At 47.0% G+C, this 27,930-nt stretch overlaps 1 protein-coding gene across 2 annotated transcripts; it reads left to right on the top strand.

The window, feature by feature from the left end:
• Positions 1–27,930, top strand: RNFT2 (ring finger protein, transmembrane 2). Of its 2 annotated transcripts, XM_056859565.1 has the most exons (9): positions 1–143; positions 3,241–3,719; positions 4,958–5,034; positions 6,697–6,797; positions 12,517–12,670; positions 22,967–23,116; positions 24,363–24,428; positions 25,871–25,972; positions 27,789–27,930. In XM_056859565.1, the coding sequence occupies exons 1-9, from the start codon at positions 61–63 to the stop codon at positions 27,921–27,923; spliced, it is 1,347 nt and encodes a 448-aa protein (XP_056715543.1). In that variant the 5' UTR covers positions 1–60; the 3' UTR covers positions 27,924–27,930. The 2 variants fall into 2 exon arrangements, with proteins under 2 accessions (XP_056715543.1, XP_056715544.1); XM_056859566.1 differs by lacking the exon at positions 22,967–23,116.

The following is a 27,930-nucleotide window of genomic DNA, read 5'->3' on the forward strand; positions in this document are numbered from 1 at the left end:
GGGTGCCGCTTCTTGCTGTTCGCCACTAGTCACCCTGGGCACTGTTGAGCGGCCACGTTAATGCTGAGCGTGTTGTGTTTCAAAGTGTTAAGGAAGATGCAGAGACGACACAGCAGCATCACTGATAGCCTCCCTCCTGAAAGGTGAGTCTTTTAAATGTTTGCGGTTACGGTGCAAGAAAACGTGCTGGAGAAATGACAGTTTGGGTTCCCAGAGTTGATTCGGAGCGCTTGACAATAAGCTGCGCTGGCTCCAGCTGGAATATCAGATCAGGTTTAAGGTGCCGGTGATGACCTTTAAGCCTTATACAGTCTGGGGCCCTTGTATCTGCAGGACCACCTCTCCTGGTATGTTCCTCCGAGAGCATTACAATCTTCAAGCACAAATTTTCTGGCGGTCCCCAGCCCAAAGAGTGTCTGGCAGGCCTCGATCAGGTGCAGGGCTTTCTCTGCCCTGGCCCCTGTCCGGTGGAATAGCTTATCAAATGAGCCCAGGGCCCTGGGGGACCTTAGGGAGTTCCACAGGGCCTGTAAGACAGAGTTATTCCACTAGGCCTATGGTTGAGGCCAGCTACGGTTAGTCTCCATCAATGCTGGCCTCCCTACCCTACTCTTCCATCCCCCCTTCTGTTGATCTATTCCACCTTAGAATCATAGAGTTGGAAGGGACCACCAGGGTCATCTAGTCCAACCCCCTGCACAATGCAGGAAATTCACAGCTACCTCCCCCACACACCCAGTGACCCATACTCCATGCCCAGAAGATGGCCAAGATGCCCTCCCTCTCATGATCTGCCTAAGGTCATAAAATCAGCATTGCTGACAGATGGCCATCTAGCCTCTGCTTAAAAACCTCCAGGGAAGGAGCACTTACCACCTCCCGAGGAAGCCTGTTCCACTGAGGAACCACTATAACTGTTAGAAAATTCTTCCTAATGTCTAGATGGAAACGTTTTTGATTTAATTTCAACCCGTTGGTTCTGGTCCGACCTTCTGGGGTAACAGAAAACAACTTGGCACCATCATCTGTATGACAGCCCTTCAAGTACTTGATGGTTATCACATCCCCTGTCAGTCTTCTCCTCTTCAGGCTAAACATACCCAACTCCTTCAACCACCCCTAGTGCCCAGAAGATGGCCAAGGAGCCCTCCCTCTCATCATCTGCCTAAGGTCACAGAATCAGCATTGCTGACAGATGGCCATCTAACCTCTGCTTAAAAACCTCCAGGGAAGGAGAGCTTACCACCTCGCGAGGAAGCCTGTTCCACTGAGGAACCGTTCTAACAGTTAGAAAATTCTTCCTAATGTCTAGATGGAAACTCCTCTGATTTAATTTTAACCCGTTGGTTCTGGTCCGACCTTTTGGGGCAACGGAAAACAACTCGGCACCCTCCTCTATATGACAGCCCTTTAAGTACTTGAAGATGGTTATCATATCCCTTCTCAGTGTTCTCCTTTTCAGGCTAAACATACCCAGCTCCTTGGGGATGTGGCATGCTGCGGTGTGCTATGCCCTCTATTTCGCACCGGTGGCACCTCTAGATTTAAATTACTGTGTATGTTCAATGGTACAGTCTGGTTTTAATTACTGTTTTAATTGTTCTTCTTCACCTCATTGGGGTGTAGACTCCCGAAAGCTTGGGAGACTCTATTAGAAGCATCACCCCTTACTTTAGGAGCATAAAGCCACGTGCTAAGTAATCCTGTTGCAGATAACGGGCCGTGCTTGTATGTTTGTTATCTAGCCTTTGGGAGTAGCTATAAAAACCTTTTGCAAAGAGCCTTCATGGTGCAGACTGGCGCCCAGTGAGACTTTGCCCAGTTTGGGAGATATCTGGAGACTCGAGCTCGGGAGCCAAGAATGAGGTCCAGCGAGGATGCTGGATTCTGTGGGGAGGTACCAGGCTACCTCTCCCCTAATGCACATCAGTTCTAAACTTGGAGAGCTCAGGGGGCCCAAGCTCAGGAGAGACAGCAGCTCTGCGGTGTCTGTTTGTGGCCTCGGACTCCTGCTGGCATTTGAGGAGGGTTTTTGTTTTTCTTGCACGGGGCAATTTTAGGACTGGTTTTAAATCATGACACACTTTGAGGCAGGGAGTTGATTTCCATTGGAGGGCGGGAGGGAGGAATTTTCTGGTCTATCACAGCATATGATCAACCGAATTCCTTGGTCCCGCTGCCTTCTACATTTACCCTGGGGAGAGGTTTGAGCTGCACAGTTTTTCAAGTCATTACTAGCAGGGAGGGAGGTGTGGAGAGAGGGCCTGGAGGTGGGCAGGGGTAGTCTGAGAAGGTGCCAGCATTCAGAGTTACTGAACAAAGTGGAATATCTGAACGGTTAAGAGCGGTGGACTCTAATCTAGAGATCCGGGTTTGTTTCCCGCTCTTCCACATGCGCGGCGGACTCTGATCTGGAGAGCCGGGTTTGATTCCCCACTCCTACACATGAAGCCTGCTGGGTGACCTTGGGCCAGTCACAGTTCTCTCAGAACTCTCTCAGCCCCCCCTGCATCACAAGGTGCCTGTTGTGGGCGGGGGGGGGGAACTGTGATTGTAAGCTCCTTTGAGACTCCTTACGGTAGAGAAACGGTATAAAAACCAACCCTTCTTCAATTCACATTGTGAACCAGTGCAGGGGTGTCATGGTTAGGATGCCAAACTGGGGAGGCCTTGATGCAAATCCCCCACTCTGCCATGAAGGTCGTTATTGACTGTGAGTATGGTCTCTCTCAGCCTAACCTCTCTCACAGGGTTGTTGTGAGAATAAAACAGAGGGGGGAGTACTCTGCCTGCCATCTTCAGCTCTGTGGGGGAGGAGAGATACAAATGGGATAGAAAGAGAAACAGAAAAACCACATACACTGTGCACTATTACTGGGGCGAGATGAAGAAGAGTTGGTTTTTAGATGCCGACTTTCTCTACCACTTAAGGAAGACTCAAACCAGCTTACAATCACTTTCCCTTCCCCTCCCTACAACAGACACCCTGTGAGGTAGGTGGGGCTGCGAGAGTATGACCAGCCCAAGGTCAGGCAGCTGGCTTTGTGCGTAGGAGTGGGGAAACAAATCCAGTTCACCAGATTAGCCTCCGCCGCTCATGTGGAGGAGTGGGGAATCAAACCCGGTTCTCCAGATCAGAGTCCACCGCTCCAAGCCACCGCTCTTAACTACTACGTTACACAGGGTCAAGTGCCGCTAATCGTTGGTTTGCTCCTCTTTTTGTGTGTGTGTGCGCATTAGAAGCCGGAGCCAGACCATCAGCTCCGAGACGAGCGTGGACGAAGGCGGTGTCTTCGAAAGCCTCAAGACCGAGCCTCCTCCTCCTCAGCAGCTCTTCTCAGGATTGGGGGGCATCCCGTCGGGCACAATCACAGCCACCCCTTTCCAGTCCAGTTTGGTCCTCGGGTCCTCCGTTGGCGGCGGGGAGGTGTTCATCCAGATGCCGGCCCCGCGGGAAGAGGGGACCAGCCGCACAGAAGGAGGGCCTTACCACCACCGGCAGCAGCCCCACCACTACCACCACAGCCACCAGCGGGGATCCTCCTTGCTGCACATGGCTGGCAGCGACCGCCACGGGCATGCTGAGGAGGGCTCCGAGGACCAGCCTGGGACCCCGGCCCCCGCCCTTTCGGAGCTGAAGGCCGTGATCTCCTGGCTGCAGAAGGGGCTCCCCTTCATTATGATTCTCTTGGCTAAAATTTGTTTCCAGCATAAGCTAGGTATGTTCCTTAAATTAAGGACCTAAGGGTTGCTTTGCTGGATCAGAACAATGGTCGCTCCCTCCTTCCCCTCCCAGTGATCAGCCGGACACTGAAGCTGGAGGGTGAGAGATTCAAAACAGATAAAAGGAAGTATTTCTTCACACAATGCATAGTTGAATTGTGGAACTCCCTGCCCCAGGATGTGTTGATGGCCGCCAACTTGGAAAGCTTTAAGAGGGGAGTGGACTTGTTCATGGAGGAGAGGGGTATTCATGGCTACTAGTCAAAATGGATACTAGTCATGATGCATACCTATTCTCTCCTGGATCAGAGGAGCATGCCCATTATATTAGGTGCTGTGGAACACAGGCAGGAGAATGCTGCTGCAGTCGTCTTGCTAGTGGGCTTCCGAGCGGCACCTGGTTGGCCACTGTGTGAACATACTGCTGGACTTGATGGGCCTTGGTCTGATCCAGCATGATATTTGTTAGGTTCTTCTGTAAACATCCTGATGATGATTGTAGTCCAAGGCTGATGTTTGCTTCTATATGATCTTCGGACGCATTAAGCTGTGATTTCATTTGGCTTATCTGTAGTGGGATGCGCTCATGGAGTTTTTGCATATCGAATCACTCCAGGTTAGATGGCGGAGGACTGAGTCATGAGATCTTGTCAGCACAGGGCTGCCGCTTTCAAATGTTCGGTCTGTGCTGAGTTCCACCTATCCGTTGCGCATTGGGGAATTGACATACACACACCTTCCAGCATTTATTTGTTCCTCTTGTGTGTGGTGTAGTGGTTAAGAGCGGTGGACTCTAATCTGGAGAACCAGGTTTGATTCCCCCACTCCTCCACATGAGCAGCGGGCTCTAATCCAGTGAACCGGGTTGGTTTCCCCACTCCTCCACATGAAGCCAACTGGGTGATCTTGGGCTAGCTAGTCACAGTTCGCTCCGAACTTTCTCAGCCCCACCTACCTCACAAGGTGTCTGTTGTGAGGAGAGGAAGGGAAGGAGATTGTAAGCCAGTTTGTTTCTCCTTAAAAAGGTAGAGAAAATCGGCATATAAAAACCAACTCTTCTTCTATTTTATTGATCCCTTTATGATGTTGATTGCTAATGGCTCCATTTCACCGATATGCACAACCGAGGCCCAAAATCTTCAGTGGCTGGGTATGCTGACTGTGGGATGAAGCAACTGCTGGCTATGAACAACCTAGATTGACTTAGGTCTCTTTCTCTCCCCTACATTTGCAGGAATTTCTCTGTGTATCGGCATGGCCAGCACATTTGCATATGCAAACTCAACTCTGCGAGAACAAGTCTCCTTGAAGGTGAGCGCGAGGCAATGGTTTCAAAATGGGAGGCTCCAGTGGAGCCTTAAAGTAAGATCTCCAGGCTGTTGGATCTCATGCAGCCCAGGAGGCTAAGAGAGATTCCACTCCTGAAATGAGGCTGAAAGCTGTAACAAGGCGTTTCAGGACCAAAAGGGCACAGACTGGCATTGGCATTAATTTTACTGCATGCAGGCTTTGTGATAAAACACATATTACTTGTAGGGTCTCCCATAGAAATGGTGCAGAAAATTAAGGGCAGGCGACAGCATCTGAATGTGTGACAACGAAGTCGGCTTTTGTGAGCTGAACTAACATAGAAAATTAGGCCCAAAACTTCTATTGCTCATTATGGTCACCCATGTGACTCTGCAGCTGGGCATCTGCTTTTTGTGAAGAAGGTTCCAGGTTCTCTCCCTTTGCTGTCCAGCTTTAAAAAGGGATTGGGTGGTAGGTAACGTGAACAATCTCTTCCTGAGACCTGGTCAATGCTAGTCACAATATTTAGTTTATTTATTATTTCCACTTATTACCTTGCTCTCTCCGGCCTAAATCAGACTCAGAGCAGCTTACAAAATATACATGTCCCATTAAATCATTAAAAGCATTAAAACGTTTTAAAATGGCCGTGTAAAATCATATAATATAATTTACCTAAGGCGCCTCTAGAGTGTAACACAAAACAAACTTCAGCAAGGCGAGCAGATGGAATAAATACAGATTGAATAAAAAGTTATTGCTGCAGTGGGGAGGTTAGGGAGGCCAGCATTTATATATAGGGAGCCGTAGCTGGCCTCAACCATAGGCCTGGCAGAATAGCTGTTTTACAGGACCTGCGGAACTCTTTAAGGTCCCGAAGGGCCCTGGTCTCACCTATCTGACCTTGATAGATAAGGCAGCTTCAGTGGGGTTTTTCTATGGACCATTGGATTGATTTTGTATAAAGCAGCTTCCTGTGTTCAGCATGATAGATTTCTCCCCATCCCACCCTTAAGTTTGCTTAAGTTCTATGAACTGAGGATTGGTTTATGACATTTTTTCTTCATTTCTGAACCACTACTGTATACATTGGCGTTTCCATTGCTTCTGCTTTATTTGGCGGGGGGGGGGGCAGGTCAGTGGATCACAGTATTTCCACATCCGTTATTTGCTCTGAGTTTGACGATGTCGGGAAGTGGTTTTCCCCCTGCTTTCCCACAGCATCATGGCACATTCTTTCACCTCCTGGGGCTTCCCTGGCTTTTCTCCGATCTTAAGATGAAAGCTGAGAATTCAGAAAACCTGATACATGTATTGGTATGATGGTATATCAGTATAATTCTATTCAGTCACTGAATTGAAACAAAAAAACTACCGGGGAAATCTGCTATGTGGATGTCCCTTCGCTGCTGCACTGTCTTGGCAGCCACAGCAGCAACAGAGAAACTACACAAGCCAGTCCCTGTGTGGCAAACACCGCAATGGCTGAGCACAAGCTTTTCACAACATCGGACATACCCAAAATCCCAGCTCTGGTCCCTGGCCTTTCCAATGAGAAGGCGTGTTTGGGAGACCTTTACGGAGCCAACAGAAGTCCAAACAGACAATAGTGCATTAAGTAGATTCAGTGGTCTTGGTATAAGGCAACTCCATATAATCTTTATCCCCCCCCTCCTTCCTCAGGAAAAGAGGTCGGTGCTGGTGGTTTTCTGGATCCTGGCCTTTCTTGCAGGGAACACCCTGTACCTGCTGTATACCTTCAGCTCGCAACAGTTGTACAACAGGTAAGCAAGCAACTCGTGTCCCTGGTGGGAAACGTACAGGTCTGAAAAGCGCAGAAGGAGGTTCTCTCTTGATGGGGGAGAAATGTATTGAAGGAGGGTGTGCCCTTTTCTCTCTTGTGATGGGGACTCGTGGTGGTGTGTGCTCTGTTGGGAAAAAGATATACCAGGATCAAATGGGCGTGTCAGGGTTTCCTTCTCAGCCTTTCCATTTCCATCTCTTACTTGGAATGAGCATCTTACATTTACAATAGCCAGCGTGGTGTAGTGGTTAAGAGCGGTGGTTTGGAGCGGTGGACTCTGATCTGGAGAACCGGGTTGAATTCCCCACTCCTCCTCCTGAGCGGTGGAGACTAATCTGGTGAACTGGATTTGTTTCCCCGCTCCTACACATGAAGCCAGCTGGGGGACCTTGGGCTAGTCACAGCTCTTTCAGCCCACAGCTCTTTCAGCCCACCCACCTCACAGGGTGTCTGTTGTGGGGAGGGGAAGGGAAAGTGATTGTAAGCCGGTTTGATTCTCTCTTAAGTGGTAAAGAGAATCGGCATATAAAAACCAACTCTTCTTCTTCGTCACAAGAATACAAGCGTTATTGAACGTTCCAGTAGAAGTCTACAAAATGTAGAGACCTGTACAACTTTTACCATTGAGAAATGGTGTGATATAGTGATGAGGGTGTTGGATTAGGACTAGGGAGATCTGGATTCCTATCCATACTAAGCCTTGAAACTTACCAACTGACCTTGGACCTGTCAGTCTCTCTCAGCCTCACCTAATTTGCAGGGTTGTTGTAAAGATAAAATGGAGAGGAGGGAAGCTCCGTGTACACCGCCCTGAGCTTCTTGGAAGATGGATAGGATAATAATGCAAAACAGATAATTATTTCTATGGAGATAATTTAGGACTCGCTTTGCTACAAAAAGCTACTCCAGACGACTTTCTTGAGTACTTCTCAATTCAGACAAGCACAGTAAAAACCTGTACAGGCAACATACTGTCGATGAAAAGGCCCTTTGAATCTCTTTAGAGAGGAAGGGCTGGAGGCCAGCATGAAGAAGGCCGATGTCATATGTCCACTAATTATACTTCCCGCTGAGTCAGCATACTGAGAAGGCTAGCCCCAAGATTTCAACCTATGAGTTTTAGCCTCACCATCTCCCTGACATGCTAGCTTTCTATTCGTGGGTTTTTAAAAAATATGCGCTATTATTGTTCCATAATTGTTCCAGTCACGTGAGTCCGCACCCGTAATGTGTAGAACTATCTTCACTTACTGTCCCAGCGTAACTTACCATCTTTTAGTGGGACCTAGGCCTAGCTCTCTAATGAATCTCCAGAGGAGAGGATTCTACCACCTTGGGGCAGGCATCAGGGACCCTATGCTTTGTATCCTTTCTTGTACAGACTTGCGGTGCAGTCATGAAGATTGCTTTGCACTCATCTTGCTGTAACTGAACAGATCGTGAGAAGTAGCATTTGATTGGGGGGCAGGACATGGAGGAACGCAGTGTGCAAGTTAGGTAGATAGTTTGGGCAGTGCTTTTCCTGATGGAGTGGCTGAGGGGGCATTTCACTGACCACAGAGTATGAAATCATCCTCTCCGTTGGGCACATTGATTATCTGAAAGCCAAGAGGTTGCGTCACTCTGGTCAATTAGAGATGGCAGCCGAAAGATTTGGTTGGCTCTCATGAATCAATACTTCAAATCCTGTCCTCCCTCCTGCTTTCTTGTCCTGGAAAAGCTCCTTTTGCTCCCCCGCACCCTTGCTTCTCTCCACCACCACCCCATCTTCTTTGGTGGGCTTTGAAATACAAGGAGGGAGGAAGACCTGAAAGTGCTAGGAGTCGCTCACCCAAACCAAATAGAATCGGGGACAGTTTGCTGATGGACCAAGCTGGGAATGGCTACTGAATGCCCTTCAGTCCTTCACTGATGTAAACAGGGAGACTCTTTGGTAATCTGCCAACAGTAGGTGAGGGACTTCAGCCCTGTGATTCTAAGCTGGTTTGTTTCCCCCATTGGGGGAAATAGCAGCTCCCTTCATTTGGAAGAAGAGTTGGTTTTTATATGCCAACTTTCTCTACCACTTAAAGGAGACTCAAACCTGCTTACAGGCTCCTTCCCTTCCTCTCCCCACAACAGACACTTGGTGAGGTAGGTGAGGTTGAGAGAGTTCTGGGAGAACTGTGACTAGCCCCAGGTCACCCAGCAGGTTTCGTGTGGAGGACTGCGGAAACCAACCTGGTTCACCAGATTAGAGTCTGCCACTCATGTGGAGGAGTGGGGAATCAAACCCAGATCTCCAGATTTGAGTCCACCACTGTTAACCACTACACCATGCTGGCTCTCTTGGAGGGGAGAGAGGATTTGGGGGGAAGGCAGTGCCCCACCCTCAAGCCATACCGGAGATGCTGTCTATCTGACTGGGGATTTTCCAGAGTCTTGTCTCATTTGAACTCTTAGAGTTGCTTTATTGCTAAAGCTTCTTCTCCACCTCCTGTGTTAATTTATTTTGAAAGAGCCTGTTTGGCATTTATTTATTCTTTGGATTGAAGAGCTATTAAGGAAAAAATTCAGAGAACAGCTACAATTCAAAAGGAATCCCTTTCCAGACAGTGCCATCATGAATACCCAGAGCCTACTTGCTGCCTGGATCAGAAGCGTGTGCTACTTGTCACTATGTTATGTGAACGTGGGGAGCATGTATATTGACCCTGCCTGAATGCAAAACCTGAAAAATCCAATATGGTCTCTTGCATCTAACGGAGCTGGATGTACACTGCTCTGGCTCACTCAACATGGCAACCATGCATACTGGGAGCATCTCCGCACAGTTGGTAGGCTCTTGGTATGTGTTGTCTGTAAAGGGCTTGAATTTCACCCCCTGCCACTTGTGGAATGGGAGGCAGCCTTATGTCTCTATATAGATATAGAGGAAAAAAATCTTAGAATTATAGAGTTGGAAGGGGCCAAAGAGGCTATCTAGTCCAACCCCCTGCTCAGTGCAAGATCAACCTAGTGCATCCCTGACAAGTGCTTGTCCAGCCTCTGCTCAAAGACTGCCAGTGAGGGGGAGCTCACCACCTCCCTAGGAAGCCCATTCCACTGTCAAACAACTCTTACTGTAAAAAAAAAAAATGTAATATCCATCTCATCCCTTTCTGCCCGCAATTTAAACCCATTATTGCGAGTCCTGTCCTCTGCTGCCAACAGGAACAGCTCCCTACCCTCCTCTAAGTGACAGCCCTTCAAATTCTTAAAGTGAGCAATCATGTCCCCCCACAACCTCTTCTTCAGTCTAAACATTCCCAACTCCCTCAGCCGTTCCTCGTAGGGCTTGGTCTCCAGGCCATGATACCAGAATTCAAGGGCAGCCAATGTAGTAGATTCGAGGGGAGGGGGGAGGAAGGGCTTTACTCACACGGCACAGAATTGATTTATGGAGCCTGTTGGCATGAGGAAGAGTGATGGCCGCTAGCGTAGGCAGCTTTACAAGGGGACTAGACACATTCATGGGGGTAGAGGTTTATCAAGCTCTGTCAGCCGTGATGGCTAATGGAATGGCCACATTCACAGGCACTGAACCACTGGATGCCGCTTCTGGAGATCAACAGGGCCCGAGTGCTTTGTGTACCTTCTGGAGACAGCTGGTTGGTTTCTTTGAGGATAGGGGATGCTAGACTGGAGGTGCTGCCTTGGTCTGGTCCAGCAGGCTGTTTTTATGTAGCGTTCCTTTGTGCACATTTATGCACAGGTGCGCCAGAGACAAGGTTCATTTCCTTCCTCCACCCTAGAGATTGCGAGAGGGTGCAAGCAACAGCAGTTCCCTCCAACATTCCTTTTCCTGTAAATCTCCTCTAAGTAGAACACAAATGGTGCTTTCGTAGCGATCAGTACAAGAAATCCTGGACTGTCCCTGGTAAATGAGGGCTGTTGGAATGTACTACCTTGCAGAGGATGGTGTCAATCTTGAGTTTCTTCCCTGGGAGGAAAAAGCCAGGATATAACAATATTACCCCACAGGGTGTCTGCTGTGGGGAGGGGAAGGGAAGGTGATTGTATGCTGGTTTGAGTCTCAAGTGGTAGAGAAAGTCGGCATATAAAAACCAACTCTTGTTCTTCTTTAATAAATAAAAGGTGTCTGGTGTGTTCTGTTACAAGGCAGGCCCATAAATTCTTACCAGAGTCACGCAGGATCTCCAGGCCAAGGTGGTCTCATCTCTGTTTGTGAACTGAATGGCACAGGTACTATATACCTAGAATTCAGAGGGGCAAAGTGTAGGATCGGTAGTCTCGGCAGACGGTAGGTCTCATACCCTTTCCAAGATGTCCTTGGTAAAGGCAGGGCTGGCAGAAGGTCAAGACTGGCAAGTCCGCGGAGATTAAATTTGGGAAATCGGTTTTGTGGAAATCCAGCCAATCCTTGTTAATCAAGCAGGATTTTCCGAACCTGCCAAATGCACAGAGCTTAATTTGTAGAGCTGGGGTTTCATATGGGGAGCCTGGTTGGGGCGGGAGGTACCCCCTCCCCTCATTTTCCACACATGGTGCCAAGTTGCTGTGCTCAGTTTGCTACTCGTCGAGGATTTTTTCTTTTCAATTTTCTTTTTCTTTCCCAATTTACTCATTCATTGATTTGGAATTTTCCCCCCCTTTCTTTCTTTCATTCGCATCAAATGTGTCTTTTTAATCTCTCATTCTGGTTGTTTTGTTCTTTGTTTTTTAGGGTTTTAGTTTTACCTGTTGTGCTGTTTCCATATTGTGAGTATTTTTATTTTGGGTCCCTCCCCCTTATTCATTTATTTATTTATCGCATGCGAGCCTTGTTAGGCTTCCAAGGAGCACTTTACGGCATCGCACTGTGGCCGTATCTGCACTACGTTTTGTGGATTCCCTTCTTTGGTATATCCCATTTAATGGCTATTGATATTCTGAACGCACATGAATTTATTTGCACTATTTTACACTATTGAATATCATAAAAGCCTGTGGCGGGGAATTCATAGGCCTGTATCATAAAGGTAAAGGTAGTCCACTGTGCAAGCACCAGGTCAGTACTGACCCATGGGGTGTCGTCACATCCTGACATTTACTAGGCAGGTTTTGTTTACAAGGTTGGTCTACCATTGCCTTCCCCAGCCATCTACACTTTACCCCCAGCAAGCTGGGTACTCATTTAACCAACCTTGGAAGGATAGAAGGCTGAGTCAACCTTGAGCAGGCTACCTGTATCATAAGAAGTACAAAATAACTGAGGTGTGTGTGTGGGGGGGGGGTTGGTTGGCTGGTTGTTGACTGGCTAGTTGGGCAGAATTGTTCCTAAACGAAGCAAGAGCAGGGGGGAATTCTGCTGATTTCTCCCTACTTACTGTAGCACTGTGCATCCCACCTCATTCCAATCCAGAAGGTCTCCCAAACCCTCGATGCTTATTTCACGGAAGATGCAAGAGCAGTGGCGGGAAGGGGGAGACAGCAGAGTTTCATTCCGCGACATTCTGTTTGCACTTTGTAAGATCCCCCATAGATCCTCATGTCCATCACAGACCTACTGTACTGCTTTTTAGTAGGGCATCGCAGTGCTTGTTCTTCAACAGGCTTTGCTCATTCCATATGGAAGCCTTGGTTCATTTTTCCCCAGGGAGTTGTCAGCATTTTGATGTCAGGCTTAGCCTGCTGCATCCAGTCTGGTAATTGCCCCATTCCGCGGTCTTGCCTTTCAGCCTCATCTTCCTGAAACCCAACCTGGAGAAGCTGGATTTCTTTGACCTGATGTGGATCGTGGGGATAACCGACTTTGTACTCAAATACGTCACTATTGCCTTGAAATGCCTGGTCGTCTCCCTGCCAAAAATTGTCCTTGCCGTCAAATCAAAGGTAAACTCTGGTGGGGGTGGAACTTCCTTATTTGGACTGGATTTTTCTTTGTCTTGGTGTAGGGTTGGCTGTGCCACTCAGTTGGCTGTAAAATATTCAGTTGACTACTTGTTTGACTATGATCGTATATTTCATGGAAGCCAAGAATGCCACCGTTCAGGTGACAGCTTCCCTTTTTAATTTTTTTAATTCAAGATTTTACAAACACAAACAAACATTTTCCATTCACATACATTCTCTTACATGCAAAATAAATGTCTTTCAGGGAGTTCCTTTTCAGATAATTGCAAAAATTTTAGGAGTCATTGATTTAATCTAAATTCAGGTTAAATCTATTAGCTATAAGCCCACTACTTCCCAAGCTATCTTCCCTTACAATGCTAAAACTTAATGCTTAATAGTTCTCGAACTATCTATCAAAGCAATACTAAATCAAAATAGTTAATACAAATCTTCTCACCCAACTATACTTCACTTTTATATTCTAAGTTAAACTCACGCATAGAAAAAATATTTTTGCTACATTAATCTGATTGATATTTTATACTTGTTGTAATACTTCTCCCTTCTTCACCGAACTCTACTTTTTACTTTAAATAATCAAAATACACTGCCCACTTCTTCTGAAATTCTTCCATTGTTCTGCCTTTCACCAGATTAGCTTCCCTTTTTAATTTTGAAAGAAAAAAAGGGGTTCCCTGCTAGATCAAAATGGTGTTCCGTCCAGTCAAGCATCCTCTTTCACTTGGTGGCCAACCAGTTGCCCTGGAGGGCACCAGAACAAGGCATATAGATGCAAAGGCCTTCCTCAGATGTTGCGTCCTGGTATTCAGAGGCTTCCTTCCTCTGGATGTGGAGATTCCTGTGAGTTATCATGGCTAGTATTAATTGATGGGCCTCTCCTTCATGAATATGTCGAATCACTTTGTAAAGCTTTCCATGCTCCCAGTCCTCACTGTGTCCACTGGCAGTGAATTCAACATTTTATTTACTCCAGTGAGCGATGTGTTCCCCCTTTGTCTTGCCTGAATCTACGGCCCATCGATTGCATTGCAGGCTGTTTCCCCCAACGGGCAAAACTCTTCTTACTGACCACCTGCTAAAATTTAAGGCATCCTGGAACCAGGCGCATAGACAGTCGTCAACGATAAAAGCCATTGTCTTGGACTACTTGCAGAAATCCATTATGTAGAACATTAATTCAGGGTTTTTTAAAAATTGTAAAACAATTAACTAATTTCTTTTTGTAACTAGCATTAATATCAAACTCACTGAGGATTTAAGTATCCCTGTTTTTTTTTAGTTCTGGCAAAGTTAGTGCATTTAGGAATGCTTGACCAGGATTTGATACCATTCGATCCAATGAGTTTTGAAGCAAGAACTGCAAAGGGCAATAAGTTTCCTGTGGGTTTGATAATAAATGACTTTGAACATACCGTAATTACAGAATCTCAGGTAGCAAATACTGGGAAAGTCACATAAACACATGAAGCTGCCTTCTACTGAATCAGACCCTTGGTCCATCAAAGTCAGTATTGTCTACTCAGACCGGCAACGGCTCTCCAGGGTCTCCGGCAGAGGTCTTTCACATCATCTACTTGCCTAGTCCCTTTAACTGGAGATGCCGGGGATTGAACCTGGGGCTCTCTGCATGCCAAGTAGATGCTCTATTACTGAGCCACGGCCCCTCCCTGATCCTTTCTGTATGCCTGAGACTCTGGAAGGCAACTGCCAGTTAGACAGCAGAGAGCAACATGGACCAATAGTCTGACCCAATATAAGACCGCTTTCTGCATTCACGTATCATTCTCTCAGGAAAACTTCACTTGGAGGAACTTTTGAGTGATGTTTTTAAGGGAGAAGGGAAAAAGTCAAGATAGATTGTTTGGGGGAGATTCCTTGCATCATTTGCAAAAGCTCCATCCCGGTTATTTTTTCTTCCCCCTATATATGGAAGCCCCTTTTTGCGATAAACATGGTTGACAGGCTCTGTATTAACTGCCTACTCTTACTGTTGTTCAGCCTGTGCCGAAACCTACAAGCAGGGAGCACAAGTGATTCTAAATGGGGCTTTTGCTTGAGTAGGTGGGATTGGAATGGTTTCTCCCTGTATGTCCCGCTTGCTAGCACGATTAATTTATCTCTGGCTATAGTCCAAGGATTGTTTCTCCCCCCCCCCCCCTTTCACTCTGATGATAATGATTATTATTATTTTATTTGGGGAGATTAATGGGCTGGGTCATGGCGTAATCCAGCTTGTGAAAAGGGGGGGAACCATCCGACACACAGCGATGTAGATCATCAGCTCAAGACAAATTGCGGAGTTGGAAAAGGGCTGCAGCCTTTGCTTGCTTGTCTAAGAGCTATCCCAAGTCCTCATTAATCCTTGTCCCAGAGAAGAAAGGGGCTGCATCTGTATTTTTAGCCTTAGCAGGAGGTTGGTAAGATTGCATTTGTCAAGGGCCCTCTAATGGCTCACAGCACAGATGCCTTCCTGAAATGTTTTAAAAATATTTTCTTTGTTGGGGACGTTGATCATCTCCAGTTGCGATCCTTCTCCCCCACCCCCACACCCCTTGCAACCAAGACCTGGGTGCTAAATTTGGCCATAGTGGCAAAAAAGAAAGAAACAAAAAAACCTATCATGAAATTGTCCAGCCCTCTTTTAAAACCATCTACTATAGTAGTATTCCCTATTACTATGTATGGGTGTGAAAGCTGGACATTGAAGAAAGCTGATAGGAAGAAAGTAGATTCCTTTGAAATGTGGTGTTGCAGGAGAGTGTTACGGATACCGTGGACTGCCCAAAAAAACAAATCAGTGGGTTATAGATCAAATCAGGCCTGAACTGACCTTAGAAGCTAAAATGACTAAACTGAAGCTATCGTATTTTGGTCACATTATGAGAAGACAAGAGTCACTAGAAAAGACAGTCATGCTAGGAAAAGTTGAGGGCAGCAGGAAAAGAGGAAGACCCAGCAAGAGATGGATAGACTCAATAAAGGAAGCCACAGCCCTCAATTTGCAAGATCTGAGCAAGGCTGTCAAAGTTGGACATTTTGGAGGACTTTGATTCATAGGGTCGCCATGAGTCGGAAGCGACTTGACGGCACTTAACACACACACACACTGTAGTAGGCAGTAGTCACACGCACTATCACCCATGTGCGGCAGTCTGCTTGTGGGTTTCATGTGCCACCCTACATCTTCTGTGTGGGATTGTTATTATCTTTAAAGCACCCCGTTCATTTCCTGCAAGTTCAGAAAAAGCTGTTTGGATACAGCAGGGAAGGGGAGGAGGACGGGCACCTGGTGTTCCCCAAATCTCTTACCGTCATGAGAGCAGATCTGTTCACTTCCCTTCTCAGCTCTCCGCCCACCAAGCTGTCGATGCTTAGCGGTGTAAATGAGAAGCTGCCATTTGCTGCGCGGGAAACAATGGATGCCTCCAGGAGCCACATGGCTTGGGCCTTTTTAATTTACCTTAATTCGTTTTATATTGAACGAAATGGTAACTGCTTCTTTTTGTTTTGAATGGAGGCTGTTCAGCACACAGGAGATGTAGCCAAGTCCCTCATTCTCCAGAGAAAAGGGAGAGCACAGCTGCTATGCAGAACCTGGATGCTGGCATCCTTTGGGCTTTTTAGGCTAAGAAAAATTGTATTTTTGACCGGGGGGCGGGGGTGGTAATCTTTTGCAAGGTTTTGAATAATTTTTGTGTTGCCTTTGTGTTGAGAACAGAAGTTGAGCGTTTCATATGTTGTCCATGTAATGGCTGCATTCAGAAATCACAACAAACCGTGGTTTGTTTAAACCATGGTTAATGTTGCAAAACCTGGTTTTACTGTGAGGCATAACTAACAAATCCCAGTTTCTGCGTAAACCTCGGCTTGTCTGCCAGCAGGGGGAACATCCTCCATATACAGCTGTCTCTGTGGCCAGGCAAGGGACAGTGTACATGACAAACTGTGGTTTATGAAAACAAGCACCACAACAAGCCACAGTTAACACACACAGTGGGTTGGATCCAACCAACTTTCCTACTGGTAAAAAGGAAAGGGGGGGCTTGTATTCCCCTCAAAGGCTATACTGGGCATAACGGGACCTGCATGGATAGAAGCCACATGGGACAGAGGTTGTAGTAAGGAGGGGAATCTGGTAAGATTGAGTGAAAAGGCTGGCTGGATCCAATCCAGCAACAAACAAACCAAACCCTATTTCAAAATCTTTGTTTAATTTCCCAGCCAACAAACTCTAGTTTGGTGAAATGTTTGCATTCACAACCAACTTTGATCCAGTTGATTGTGTCATCTAAAAACAGCTGCACTTGGGGAATCTTCCAGGGATGCTGAAGGATGTGAATCTGTCCCAACACATTTTGTATAAATATGGAGATTTCCATAATAATAATAACGACCATGAATACTGGGCAATGTACAAAACAGCTGCAGTCCATTCATATGGGTTGAGCATCAGAGGTTGTCCACATTGATTGCACGTTCTATGAAATGTGCTGCTGATAGCGAGTCAGTGGTGTAGTGGTTAGAGTGTTGGACTAGGATCTGAGAGTCCCAGGATCAAATTCCTTCTCTGCCATGGAAAATTGCTGGGTAAAGTTGTGTCAGTACCATACCTTCAGCCTTACCTACCTTAAAGGGTTGTTGCGCTGATAAAATAGAGAGGAGAATGATGTAAGCTGCTTTGGGTCCCAGCGTGGTGTAGTGGTTAAGCTACCTATAGTTTGTAGCTGAATCTGACCGGCCGATTCAGACATTACAAAGTCTTTGTATCTTCAAATGTGGCTACCACAAGGACTTTCGATTAAGCGTGCAGTGCTCAAAACCTCTGAGTGTCTGAGGGCTTGATTTGGATCGGGGCCCACGGTGCTTGGGGAGAGGGGGCTTACCCCTTCCCCATGCTGTTTTCCAAACTTGAAATGGCCCATTGAGACGCTGTTTGCATAGTTGGGGAAACCTTTAATCAGGCCATGTAAATTTCCCCAGTGGGGCAAAATGCCGCTCCCCCAAATTGGGTTTCTGGTGCGAATATTGCTAGTTCATGCAGAATTCTGAAAATCTTGAAATTTGGGAGTGGGGGGGGTTTAAAGTCCCCCCCCCCCACAGCCACCACCGTTTCTACTTCCCTGGCAAGTACCAGAGGCTGCATTTTTTAAAAGCGCATTTGCAGCTTATTTTCAAACAAACGAATATATATATATTTCCTGCCATGTAAGCACCTATATTTTTGCCAACAGGAGAAGCAATGAGAGAGGCAGGGCATTGAAGCTTTATTCCCCCACCCCCCAATTACTGGAAATCCTGCTTGGACTACTCTTCCCACCCTACCTTCATAGATTTCACCAAGCGGTGTTCCTAGTTCCCATTTCAAGAACATCAGTGGAGCCTTGAGGACTAGGAACATTTTTTAAAAAACGAGGCTTTCAGGGTGCTGACTGCTAAATTCATCACCTATATAATAGTATCCCAGTTTAGGCAAGGCTTGGCTTGTAAGGCTTTGATAATTTAGGGAAATGCTGTTAACGTTTTAATTTTACTCAGAAGAAGGCCCTGTTTTGTTGCATATTTACTAGGAAGTAACTTTGCTTAAGACTGCAGCCATGGCCTCATGTTCCCCCTGAAAGGTCCTATGACTGGACTAGAAGACCCAGATTCAAATCCCCACTTGGCTGGGAGGGTGAGGGGAGGGGCCATGGCTCAGCGGTAGAGCATCTGCTTGGCATGCAAAAGGTCCCAGGTTCAATCCTTGGTGTCTCCAGTTAAAGGGACTAGGCAAGTAGGTGATGTGAAAGACCCCTGCCTGAGACCCTGGAGAGCCGCTGCCGGTCTGAGCAGACAATACTGACTTTGATGGACCAAGGGTCTGGTTCAGTATAAGGCAGCTTCATGTGTTCACGTGTGATGAGAGGGGCAGTCATTCTCAGCCCGACCGGAGCTAGTAGGAGGAAGAGAAGGATCAATATGTGGTGGAGATGAACGTTCATGGAATTGTGTCAGTAGTAGGATCTGCGAAGGATGCTGAACTGGTTGAAGTTTTTTTTAAAAAAAAAGTCTCTTGATTTTGTTGAAAGTCCTCGTTTAGTTGCAACCTGCTCAAAGAAGCGAGAGACAGATGGGTAAAGCCTTTCATCTGGGAATCTGCTTGTGAATTGGGAAATCTGAGGGTTCTTTTAGCGGGGGTGGGTTTTAATACTGCGTTGGCAATTGCCCAGTTTTTATCTCAGTCAGTTGAGATAAACAATAAGAGAATTAGTATTTTTTTATCTAAATATCTGTTTATGCAGTTCCTTTTTAATTTGGATCTTAGTGTGACATTGTCCAGGGCTGACTTGGCCACAGGAACAGTATCATTCAAGTAAAGACCTGAAAGTCTTAATCCATGCTGGGGGGTGGGGGAGCTGAAACAAATGAGTGACAGCCCGGTCATTAGCAACCTGCAGCCCCTCAGAAAGGGAAGGGCGGTTGATCCAAAGCCCGGAGCCTGCCTGCTAATCTCCTAAATGGCTTGCATTTGGGATCGCCGATCATTGCCATTACAGTCTTGCTCCACGGTGCCCCCTGGGATTCGAGGAGCGGGCGGAGGGAGGGAGCCCAGGTCCTTGAATAAGCGCTGGCGTGACCTCACTGGGCGTCCCAGGAGGGGGGGATGAGATCATGAAAAAATGCCGACGCTCTCCAAAGGCTTCGATTTGTTCGGCGGCTTGCGGAGTGATCTCATCCTGGGGACTCCAGGGGGAGCGGGCCGCGCTGCCTGCTGCCGCTCCTCCAGGACTCTAATGGGCTCTGTCCCCATGGCTCCTCTAGCTGGCCGCCGTGTCGGAGAATGCGCATGGCGCGGGCGGTGGCAACAGCAGTGTTTTTGCACAGTCGCCCCGCACTTGCAAGGCAGGCTAACATCATCCGCTGCAAGTTGTTCCATCGTACGCTTTCCCCCCGCCTAAATAAGTGACGCCTTAAGCAGCATTTATTTCAATAGGAGCTTCGCCGAGTCACAGCTCAAGACATAGTCGCACGCCGAAGGCTGGGGCCCTTACTAGGGTCGCCAACCTCCAGGTACTAGCTGGGGATCTCCCTCTATTACAACTAATCTCCAGCCAATAGAGATCAGGTCACCTGGAGAACATAGCCGCTTTGGCAATTGGACTCTATGGCGTTGAAGTCCCTCCCCAAACAACACCCTCCTCAGGCTCCGCTAGGGTTGCCAACCTCCAGGTATTAGCTGGAGATCTCTCGCTATTGCAACTGTCTCCAGCCAATAGAGATCAGGTCACCTGGAGAACATGGCCGCTTTGGCAATTGGACTCTATGGCGTTGAAGTCCCTCCCCAAACAACACCCTCCTCAGGCTCCGCTAGGGTTGCCAACCTCCAGGTATTAGCTGGAGATCTCTCGCTATTGCAACTGTCTCCAGCCGATAGAGATCAGATCACCTGGAGAAAATGCCCACTTTGGCAACTGGACTCTATGGCATTGAAGTCCCTCCCCAAACTCCGCCCTCCTCAGGCTCCACCCCAAAATCCTCCCGCTGGTAGCGAAGAGGGACCTGGCAACCCTAGGCTCCACCCCAAAAATCTCTAGGTATTTCCCAACCCAGAGCTGGCAACCCTAGGCCTTACAGAGGCAGGTCGCGGTTTCTTCTTCCTGGCTGGGAAATTGCCCTGGAGCGGTGTGCTTGGAGTAAGCTCCTCTTCTGGCCCCTGGCCTCGGGGCTGTAGGCTGGTGGGAAGCCCCCAGCAAGCCCCTGGCTGCAGTTCAGTGATCCGGCTTACTGCTACTACGCAGGGTGAGCGTTATCAAATCCGTCCTCTGCAGAGTTACTCCGGGCTAAACCCATTGAAATGAATGGGCTCAGACTGGAGTAACTATTTAGGATTGCACTGCCCTGGTCCTCGGGCGCTGGTTGCATCACAACTGGGTGCACGAGCAGATGGTGTTCTGGAAGTGGGAGGGGGCGTTTGGGGGTGAAGTCGGAGAATCCAGTTCTTTTGCATTGGGGGCAGCCTCCCCACATACGTTGAAATTTGCTCTCCTGTGGCCATGTTGCACTGCTTTGTTGCGCTGCCGACGCTTAGAGGGAACAAGTAGAGAGTCCATGGGGAATTTGGAAGAATGACTCCATGGTCCTCATCTAGAGCTCCTTTTGTCAGATTCAACACCAAATTTATCTGTTAGTATGGCTAGATTTGCCTGGCTGGCAACTAAAATAAGACAAAATGCACTTAAGGCTCTGGAATAACCAATCTGTGGTTAGAATCTCTACTGTTTTATGCGTATCTTGGAGGATTTTATCCCTTTATACCAGTTTTTAATCTCTGCTACATTTTTACCTTTTGTATTATTGGTCCGTAACCATTTATGTATGTGTTTAATTTCAATGTTTTAGGACATTTGATGGTCTATGACTGCAAATAAAAGTCTGACTCCTCGGTCCCCTTTTGCAGCATGCTATAAACTCTTGGGGGATTTCCGTTGGCCGGTTTCCTCGATCCCCTCTAGCTCCACCCCCCTAAACTGATCCTCAGTTGCTCTCAGTATTTCTGCCGCATACTCAGGAGGCTTCCTCCCCCTTTTTTAAAAACAAATTTACAGGTTTCTGCATACTCAAGGTTCCCTGCCCCACGATGCAGAACCCCATGCCTTGTCTGTGACTGACACTTCATTTAGATAACTGCTTTTCTTTCCAGAAGGAGCCCCGTGGCGCAGAGTGGTAAGCTGCAGTACTGCAGTCCAAAGCTTTGCTCACGACCTGAGTTCGATCCTGACGGAAGTCGGTTTCAGGTAGCCGGCTCAAGGTCGACTCAGCCTTCCATCCTTCCGAGGTCGGTGAAATGAGTACCCAGCTTGCTGGGGGTCAAGGGAAGATGACTGGGGAAGGCGCTGGCAAACCACCCCGCAAACAAAGTCTGCCTAGAAAACGTCAGGACGTGACGTCACCCCATGGGTCAGGAATGACCCAGTGCTTGCACAGGGGACCTTTACCTTTTTTTTTCTCTGCAGAAGGGACCCAAGGTGACTTGCAACATAATTCTCCCTTTTCCATGTTACCATCACAACTATCCTCAGAGGTAGGCCGAGCTAAAAGATGGCCCAGTGTCACCTAGTGAGATTCTGTGGCAGAGGGAGGATTTGAACCTGGGTCTCACAGATCCTGGGGCCAACACTCTAACCGCAACATTGTTCTGGCTCCATTCTATGACATATATAAACAACCACCACAGAAAGAAGAGTGTATGCCTCCCCCCTTCAAGCTATTGTTTTATTCAGATCCCAATTTAATAGATTAAATTCATCAACTAAAATCTCTACTGTTAATCATCCAAGATGTCTTTAATCACCTGGTAGCCCTCTGTATTAAAACTCAAATCTGACCCTTTTTTGAAGACGCTTAGGGAAATGCCCATGGCCCTCTTAATTCCCAGCCCCATTTTATCTTCACAACAACCCTTTGAGGTAGGTTAAAGTGATAGGTAGGCACAGGAGCAGGACCGGGGGGAGGTGGCAGTCTGAGATCTTGAAGATGGCATCATGGAGGCCCAAAGGAGGGTAGGGAAGCAACCCCCCCCCTTTTCAAAACAAGGCCAAGAATTCTGCAGGTGGAGAAAAGGAATAAGGATAACAACATCTCCTGATGTCTGTATTTTCAAGCTGTTTTTTTTTCTTCCCCAGGGGTGCAGTTAGCTGGGAGGTAAACACTGATCTAAACTGCTTTGCAGGTCCCTCAGAGATGTGCTCAGTTAAGCCAAACCGTCTCATCTGTAGAGAAAGTTTTTGGATGAGAGTCTCAGGTCTTATTATATCAAGCTCCTGAGCCTTCTGGCTACAGCGCTCAGCTCTTCTCAGGATTGGGGGCCATTTCAAGCATGCACCGAAGCACCCTTGAGTTGCCCTGCCATCCTTTTTCTTCCTTAACATATGCATTAAGAGTCAGCCTTGTGTAGTGGTTGAAGTGATGAACTCGTATCTGGACACCCAAAATCAAATCCATTGTCTGCTGTGATCATGAGAGTCACCGTCTCTCAGCCTCACCTACCTCAGAGGGTTGTTGTGAGGATAAGCTGGAGGAGGGGAAAGCAATGTTGCAAACTGCTTTTGTGTCCCCGTTGGGGAGAAAAGCAGGTTATAAATTTTAAACTTTTGTTTTGCTGTCCAGTGTGTGGTTAGCTGGTCATTCATGAGTCTGGGAACACATTCCTTCGATTGCACTATGAGTCTCTCATCTGAACCCTTTGTTCATGAAGTTGTGATGAATGACATGGATCTTTCCCCCCCTGTCTTACAGGGGAAGTTCTATTTGGTCATTGAAGAATTGAGCCAGCTGTTCCGTTCCCTGGTCCCCATCCAGCTGTGGTACAAATACATCATGGGGGATGATCCGTCAAGCAGCTACTTCCTCGGGGGGATGCTCCTTATCTTATACAGCCTCTGCAAAGTAAGCATCAACCTGAGATTCTATTTGTTAATTAAAATATTTAGATCCTGGTTTTTTTCAGTATAGATGCATCAAAGTGCTGACTACGCAGTAGGCAGAATGTCAAGTTTATAAAATATGGTTGTATATGATGAAGGGGGCTTTGACTCTTGAAAGCTTATATCCCGAAAATCTTGCTGGCCTCTAAAGTGCTATTAGATTCAAATCTAGAACATAAGAAAAGCCCTGCTGGATCAGACCAAGGCCCATCGTCCAGCAGTCTGTTCACACAGTGGCCAACCTCTAAGAAGCCCTCAAACAAGATGACTGCAGCAGCATCCTGCCTGTGTTCCACAGCACCTAACTAAAATAGGGTTGATATCATTGAAATACTCTGACTTGGTTAGCCCCAGGCTAGCCTGATCTTGTCAAATCTCAGAAGCTAAGCAAGGTTGGCCCTGGTGTTAGTATTTGGATGGGTGACCTCCAAGGAACACCAGAGTCATGACGTGGAGGCAGGCAATGGGAAACCACCTCCGAACCGTCTCTTGCCTTGAAAATATGACAAGGTCACCATAAGTCAGCTGTGACTTGACAGCACAAAAAAAACAACAACCCACAACTGAAATAAAAACAACATCTAAAGACACCAGAACAGCAGCAAAAGCCCACCGATCTGGAGAAAACGAGATAAGAAGTTTGTGTGAGAGTGAGCGCTGAAGGCCACAGCTGAATGTCATCAAAAACGGGGAGAAAGATTATAAATCTTCCTACTGCAATTATTCCAGGTTAAAAGTTTCTTTGCTTTGAAGGCCTTTGGAGGACTTTCATTCATAGGGTCGCCATGAGTCGGAAGCGACTTGATGGCACTTATCACACACACAGAGAACAAAAAAGGGGGGCGTTTTTTGATACCGAAGACGTGGTAAACTATAGTCAGCTGGACGAACTTTGTCATCAATTATCTCATAACAAAACAAACAAAAAAAATCTTAACTGTTACGGTGTTTTATGTTTCACTGTGAAAGGCTGCCTCAGGTCGCTGGAGAGGCAGCATAGACATTTCCTACATAAATAAGTCTTGTGGAAGTGAGTTCCACAAGTTAAGTAATTACTATTTGAAGAAGGCCTTTCTTTTGTAGCTGACAGGCAGCTCTTTCCTCATTACTGCATCCTCTGTCCTTAAGAAGGGACAGTCTTTTCCTTGAGATGCCGTCTTTATGTGTCAACTGTACAAAGAGTTTATCTCCCTGTTTTTCTGTTCCAGTCTTTCGACATCTGTGGTCGGGTGGGAAGCGTAAGGAAAGCCTTGAAGGTCCTTTGCACTCCTCAGGTGGGTATAAGCAGCTGCTCCGATTCTTATAATTAAAGTAATTGGGTGTCTTACCAATTACAGGGTGTCTTACCAATTGTAAAAGAGGCTTCAGGCTTTCTCCCAGAAGGTCAATCTGTCCCTTTTTTTTATCCTGCCCTTCTGCCAAAGACCTCAGACCAACATACGTGGATCTCTGTAGCTCAGTGGTAGAGCATCTGCTTAGCATGCAGAAGGTCCCAAGTTCAATCCCCGACATCTCCAATTAAAGGGACTAGGCAAGGAGGTGATGTGAAAGACCTCAGCCTGAGACCCTGGAGAGCCACTGCCGGTCTGAGTAGACAATACTGACTGTGATGTACCAGGGGTCTGATTCAGTGTAAGGCAGCTTCATGTGTTCATGTGTAGTGTTCCTGGTCTTTGTTTTATCCCAGAACATAGTAGTTTTTTTAGTGCACTGGAGCTGCATTAAAACTGTGACAACCCAACCTGAAGTGGTACAGTCCATTCTACCCTGTCAGGACTCTACCACCTTGTTCCCACCGGCTTCTGCTACATGTGTAGATCTGCCCTTATATAATTTTCCTGTATAGTTGAAGGTGAAGGCACAGGGTAGGCCTGTGTTGTGCTTTTTCTCCCTGATGTGCTAGTTTGAAATATCCTTACATGTCAAACAAACAAGGTGAGGAAGTAGTAAAAAATGGCATCCCACATCCTGTTTTGGGGGGGGGATATTTGCTATGGAGTTTAATTGTTTTATTACCTCTTACTCAGCAACCTAAAACCTCATTCTCCTTGCCTGTCAGCAAATCCACCATAGTTCGGCATGCAGAGGCCTCCTTAATGCTAGGAACTGAAAATTCTGCTTAAAGTGTGCTTTTCCCCCTCCTCTTTAAATTTTATTCCTGATGAAGAGTTCTGTGAAATTCAAAAGCTTGCACACTATGTGTCGTTGGGTTGGTCCTAATAAAGGTAGTCCTGCATCCTGAAATGGTACAACACTCTCTTCTGTCTTAGGACTCTGACCACATAATTTTGCTGCATGGGTAGATCTTCCTGGATGTTACCACATCAGACTGCAGATTAGGAGATCACTTAGGTCATCAAGGATTCCAGCCTAATACTCTCTCTTCCATGCCAGTTTCACACCCTCCCAGCCCTAGTAGCAAACTGGTTGTGCTCATAAAGATTCCAGCAGCATGAACAAGGAGGGACAAAAAACGAAGGAAGTCCCTCAAGGTGGAGACAGTCCAACCCTCCACACTCACCTGGATGAAGCTGAACTTCGCTCTCCTCGGTTCTGTGTTTGAGTGTCACAATACACCCTTTACGGTTTAGCTCCTTATGGGTTTTGGTCAAGCCGCCAGAACCCTGAGTAGCTGATGTAGTAGGCATGTGGTCTAAGGCCAGGGATTGTGCCTTACCCTTCTGCTCCAAGACCTAAAGTATCTTTCCTTTGACAGAACTATGGAGTCCGTGCGACTAATCAGCAGTGCAGCGAGGCTGGGGACATATGTGCCATTTGCCAGGCCGAGTTCAGGGAACCGCTGATCCTCTTGTGCCAGGTAATGGTTATTGCTTTTCCCCCCCCCTCCCTTTGGGTTGACACATGACAGGCAAGACAATTGGCGTTCCACTGTTCTGGTCTGCACGAGTTACCCTTGTGCCCCAAGGGAGGGGTCATAGTCCAGTATCGAGGACAAGCTCTCCATGGGCAGCAAAGTCCTGGGTTCAGTTTTGGGAACCTCCAATTCAAAGCATCTTACCCACCAGGTTGAAGAGACTCGCCCAGCCAGAGTAGAACATATTGGTTCAGCTGGACAAGGAGTCTGGCTTCGTGTAAGGTTGCATCATACAAAGGGAAAAGATTGAAGGAAAGGATGCTGAGTGTACCAGGAGGTATGCCAGCCAAGCTCCTGGACCAGGGTGGGGAGAATCAACGATAGGTAAATAGGCTTTGGGACAAGACATAGAAGGATACTTAAGTTGGGCAGAATAGTGAGGTGACAAACAAAGGCATAGTCAGACATGGACCTCAGGAAATGGGCTGGATCACCCGCTAGAAAAATAATAGCAAGGCCTCCATAGAGCTTCTCCCAAGGACAGGATAAAGATTTATAAATTACCCATGGAGTGGAGAAAGTGGACTGAGAGAACTTTTTCTCCCTCATAATACTAGAACTTGGGTGCGCCTATGAAGTTGATGGGCAGCAGATTCTGGACAGATAAAAGAGAGGAGTCACTGAAAAGGGCTATTACCTCGTAGAATTCATTAACACAGAAGTAGTGATGGCTGCTAGTTCCGCTGGCTTTAAAAGGAGATTAGACAGATTCATGAAGAAGACTATCAGTGGCTACTGGCCATGACAACTAAAGTGAACCTCCCCATCCTGAGGCAGTAACCCTCTGAATACTATTGTGTTTGAGGGGAAACAACAGTGGAGGCTTTTGCCTCTTGTGCCTTTCTGGGGGCATCTGGTTAGCCACTCTGAATCAGGATACTGGACTAGATGGGCCATGGGTCTAATCCAGTATGGCTGCTCTAAAGCCAGTGTGATTAAGAGTGTCTGACTAGTATATGGGAGACCCAGGTTGGAATCTCTACTCGTGCCATGAAAGCTTGCTGGGTGACCTTACCCAGTCACACTCTGTCTGCCTAACCTATTTCACAGGGTTGTTGTGAGGATAAAATGGAGGAGAGGAGAATTATGTAAGCCACTTTAAGTCCTGTTGGGGAGAAAAGCGGGGCATAAATGAATTAAATAAATTCTTAATCTCAGTGTAACAGTGACCATAGAATCCAGCATGCTGGGAATAATGGCATTATTTTTGTACTTGTTGACTTCTTTAAAGCAGGGTTCTAGTCTTATGGCAGTGGAGAGAAACTAGAAAGTGCATGGGCAATCTCAGCCACCAGGGAGGCCCTAAACAGGATTTTCAAACCCTAAGTACCAGTATCCTTTCTTGCCCTTCCCCATGGCTTGATGAGACTTGCCACCTCGGGTATCCTGTTAGGGTGAAAGGCAGCATAAAAGTGTTTTGCATAAATAAATAATGCCAAATTGCTTGATTAGCCTAAAACATGCAATGTTTGTAAGAATCCATCGGGGTGCAATATTTGGGCGTCTTTGGTTCAAAAGATGGGGCGTGTGTAGAACATACAGGGTTGGAACTACAGAAAATTTCCACTAACAGAAGCAGAGTAGTTTTCACCAGTTTCCTGTTCTGGGGCAGGCTTCCAACACCCCCTAACGGTGTTCCTGGGGCAGAATCTCCAGTCCCCAGGAGCAGTATTTCAGGAATCATTTTGGGCTGGAGGGAGATGGAGGAGACAGGGAAGTTTTGTTCTACTGACAAATACCCGACCCTGTGTCTTGGCAGCATGTATTTTGTGAAGAGTGCCTTTGCCTTTGGTTTGACCGGGAGAAGACGTGTCCGCTGTGTCGTTCTGTGGCTGTGGAAACTGTGCGCTGCTGGAAAGATGGCACCACTTCAGCTCATTTCCAGGTTTATTAAGTTCCAG

Source organism: Euleptes europaea, chromosome 13 (assembly GCF_029931775.1).
Source record: "Euleptes europaea isolate rEulEur1 chromosome 13, rEulEur1.hap1, whole genome shotgun sequence".
In the NCBI taxonomy this organism is placed as follows: Eukaryota; Metazoa; Chordata; class Lepidosauria; order Squamata; family Sphaerodactylidae; genus Euleptes; species Euleptes europaea.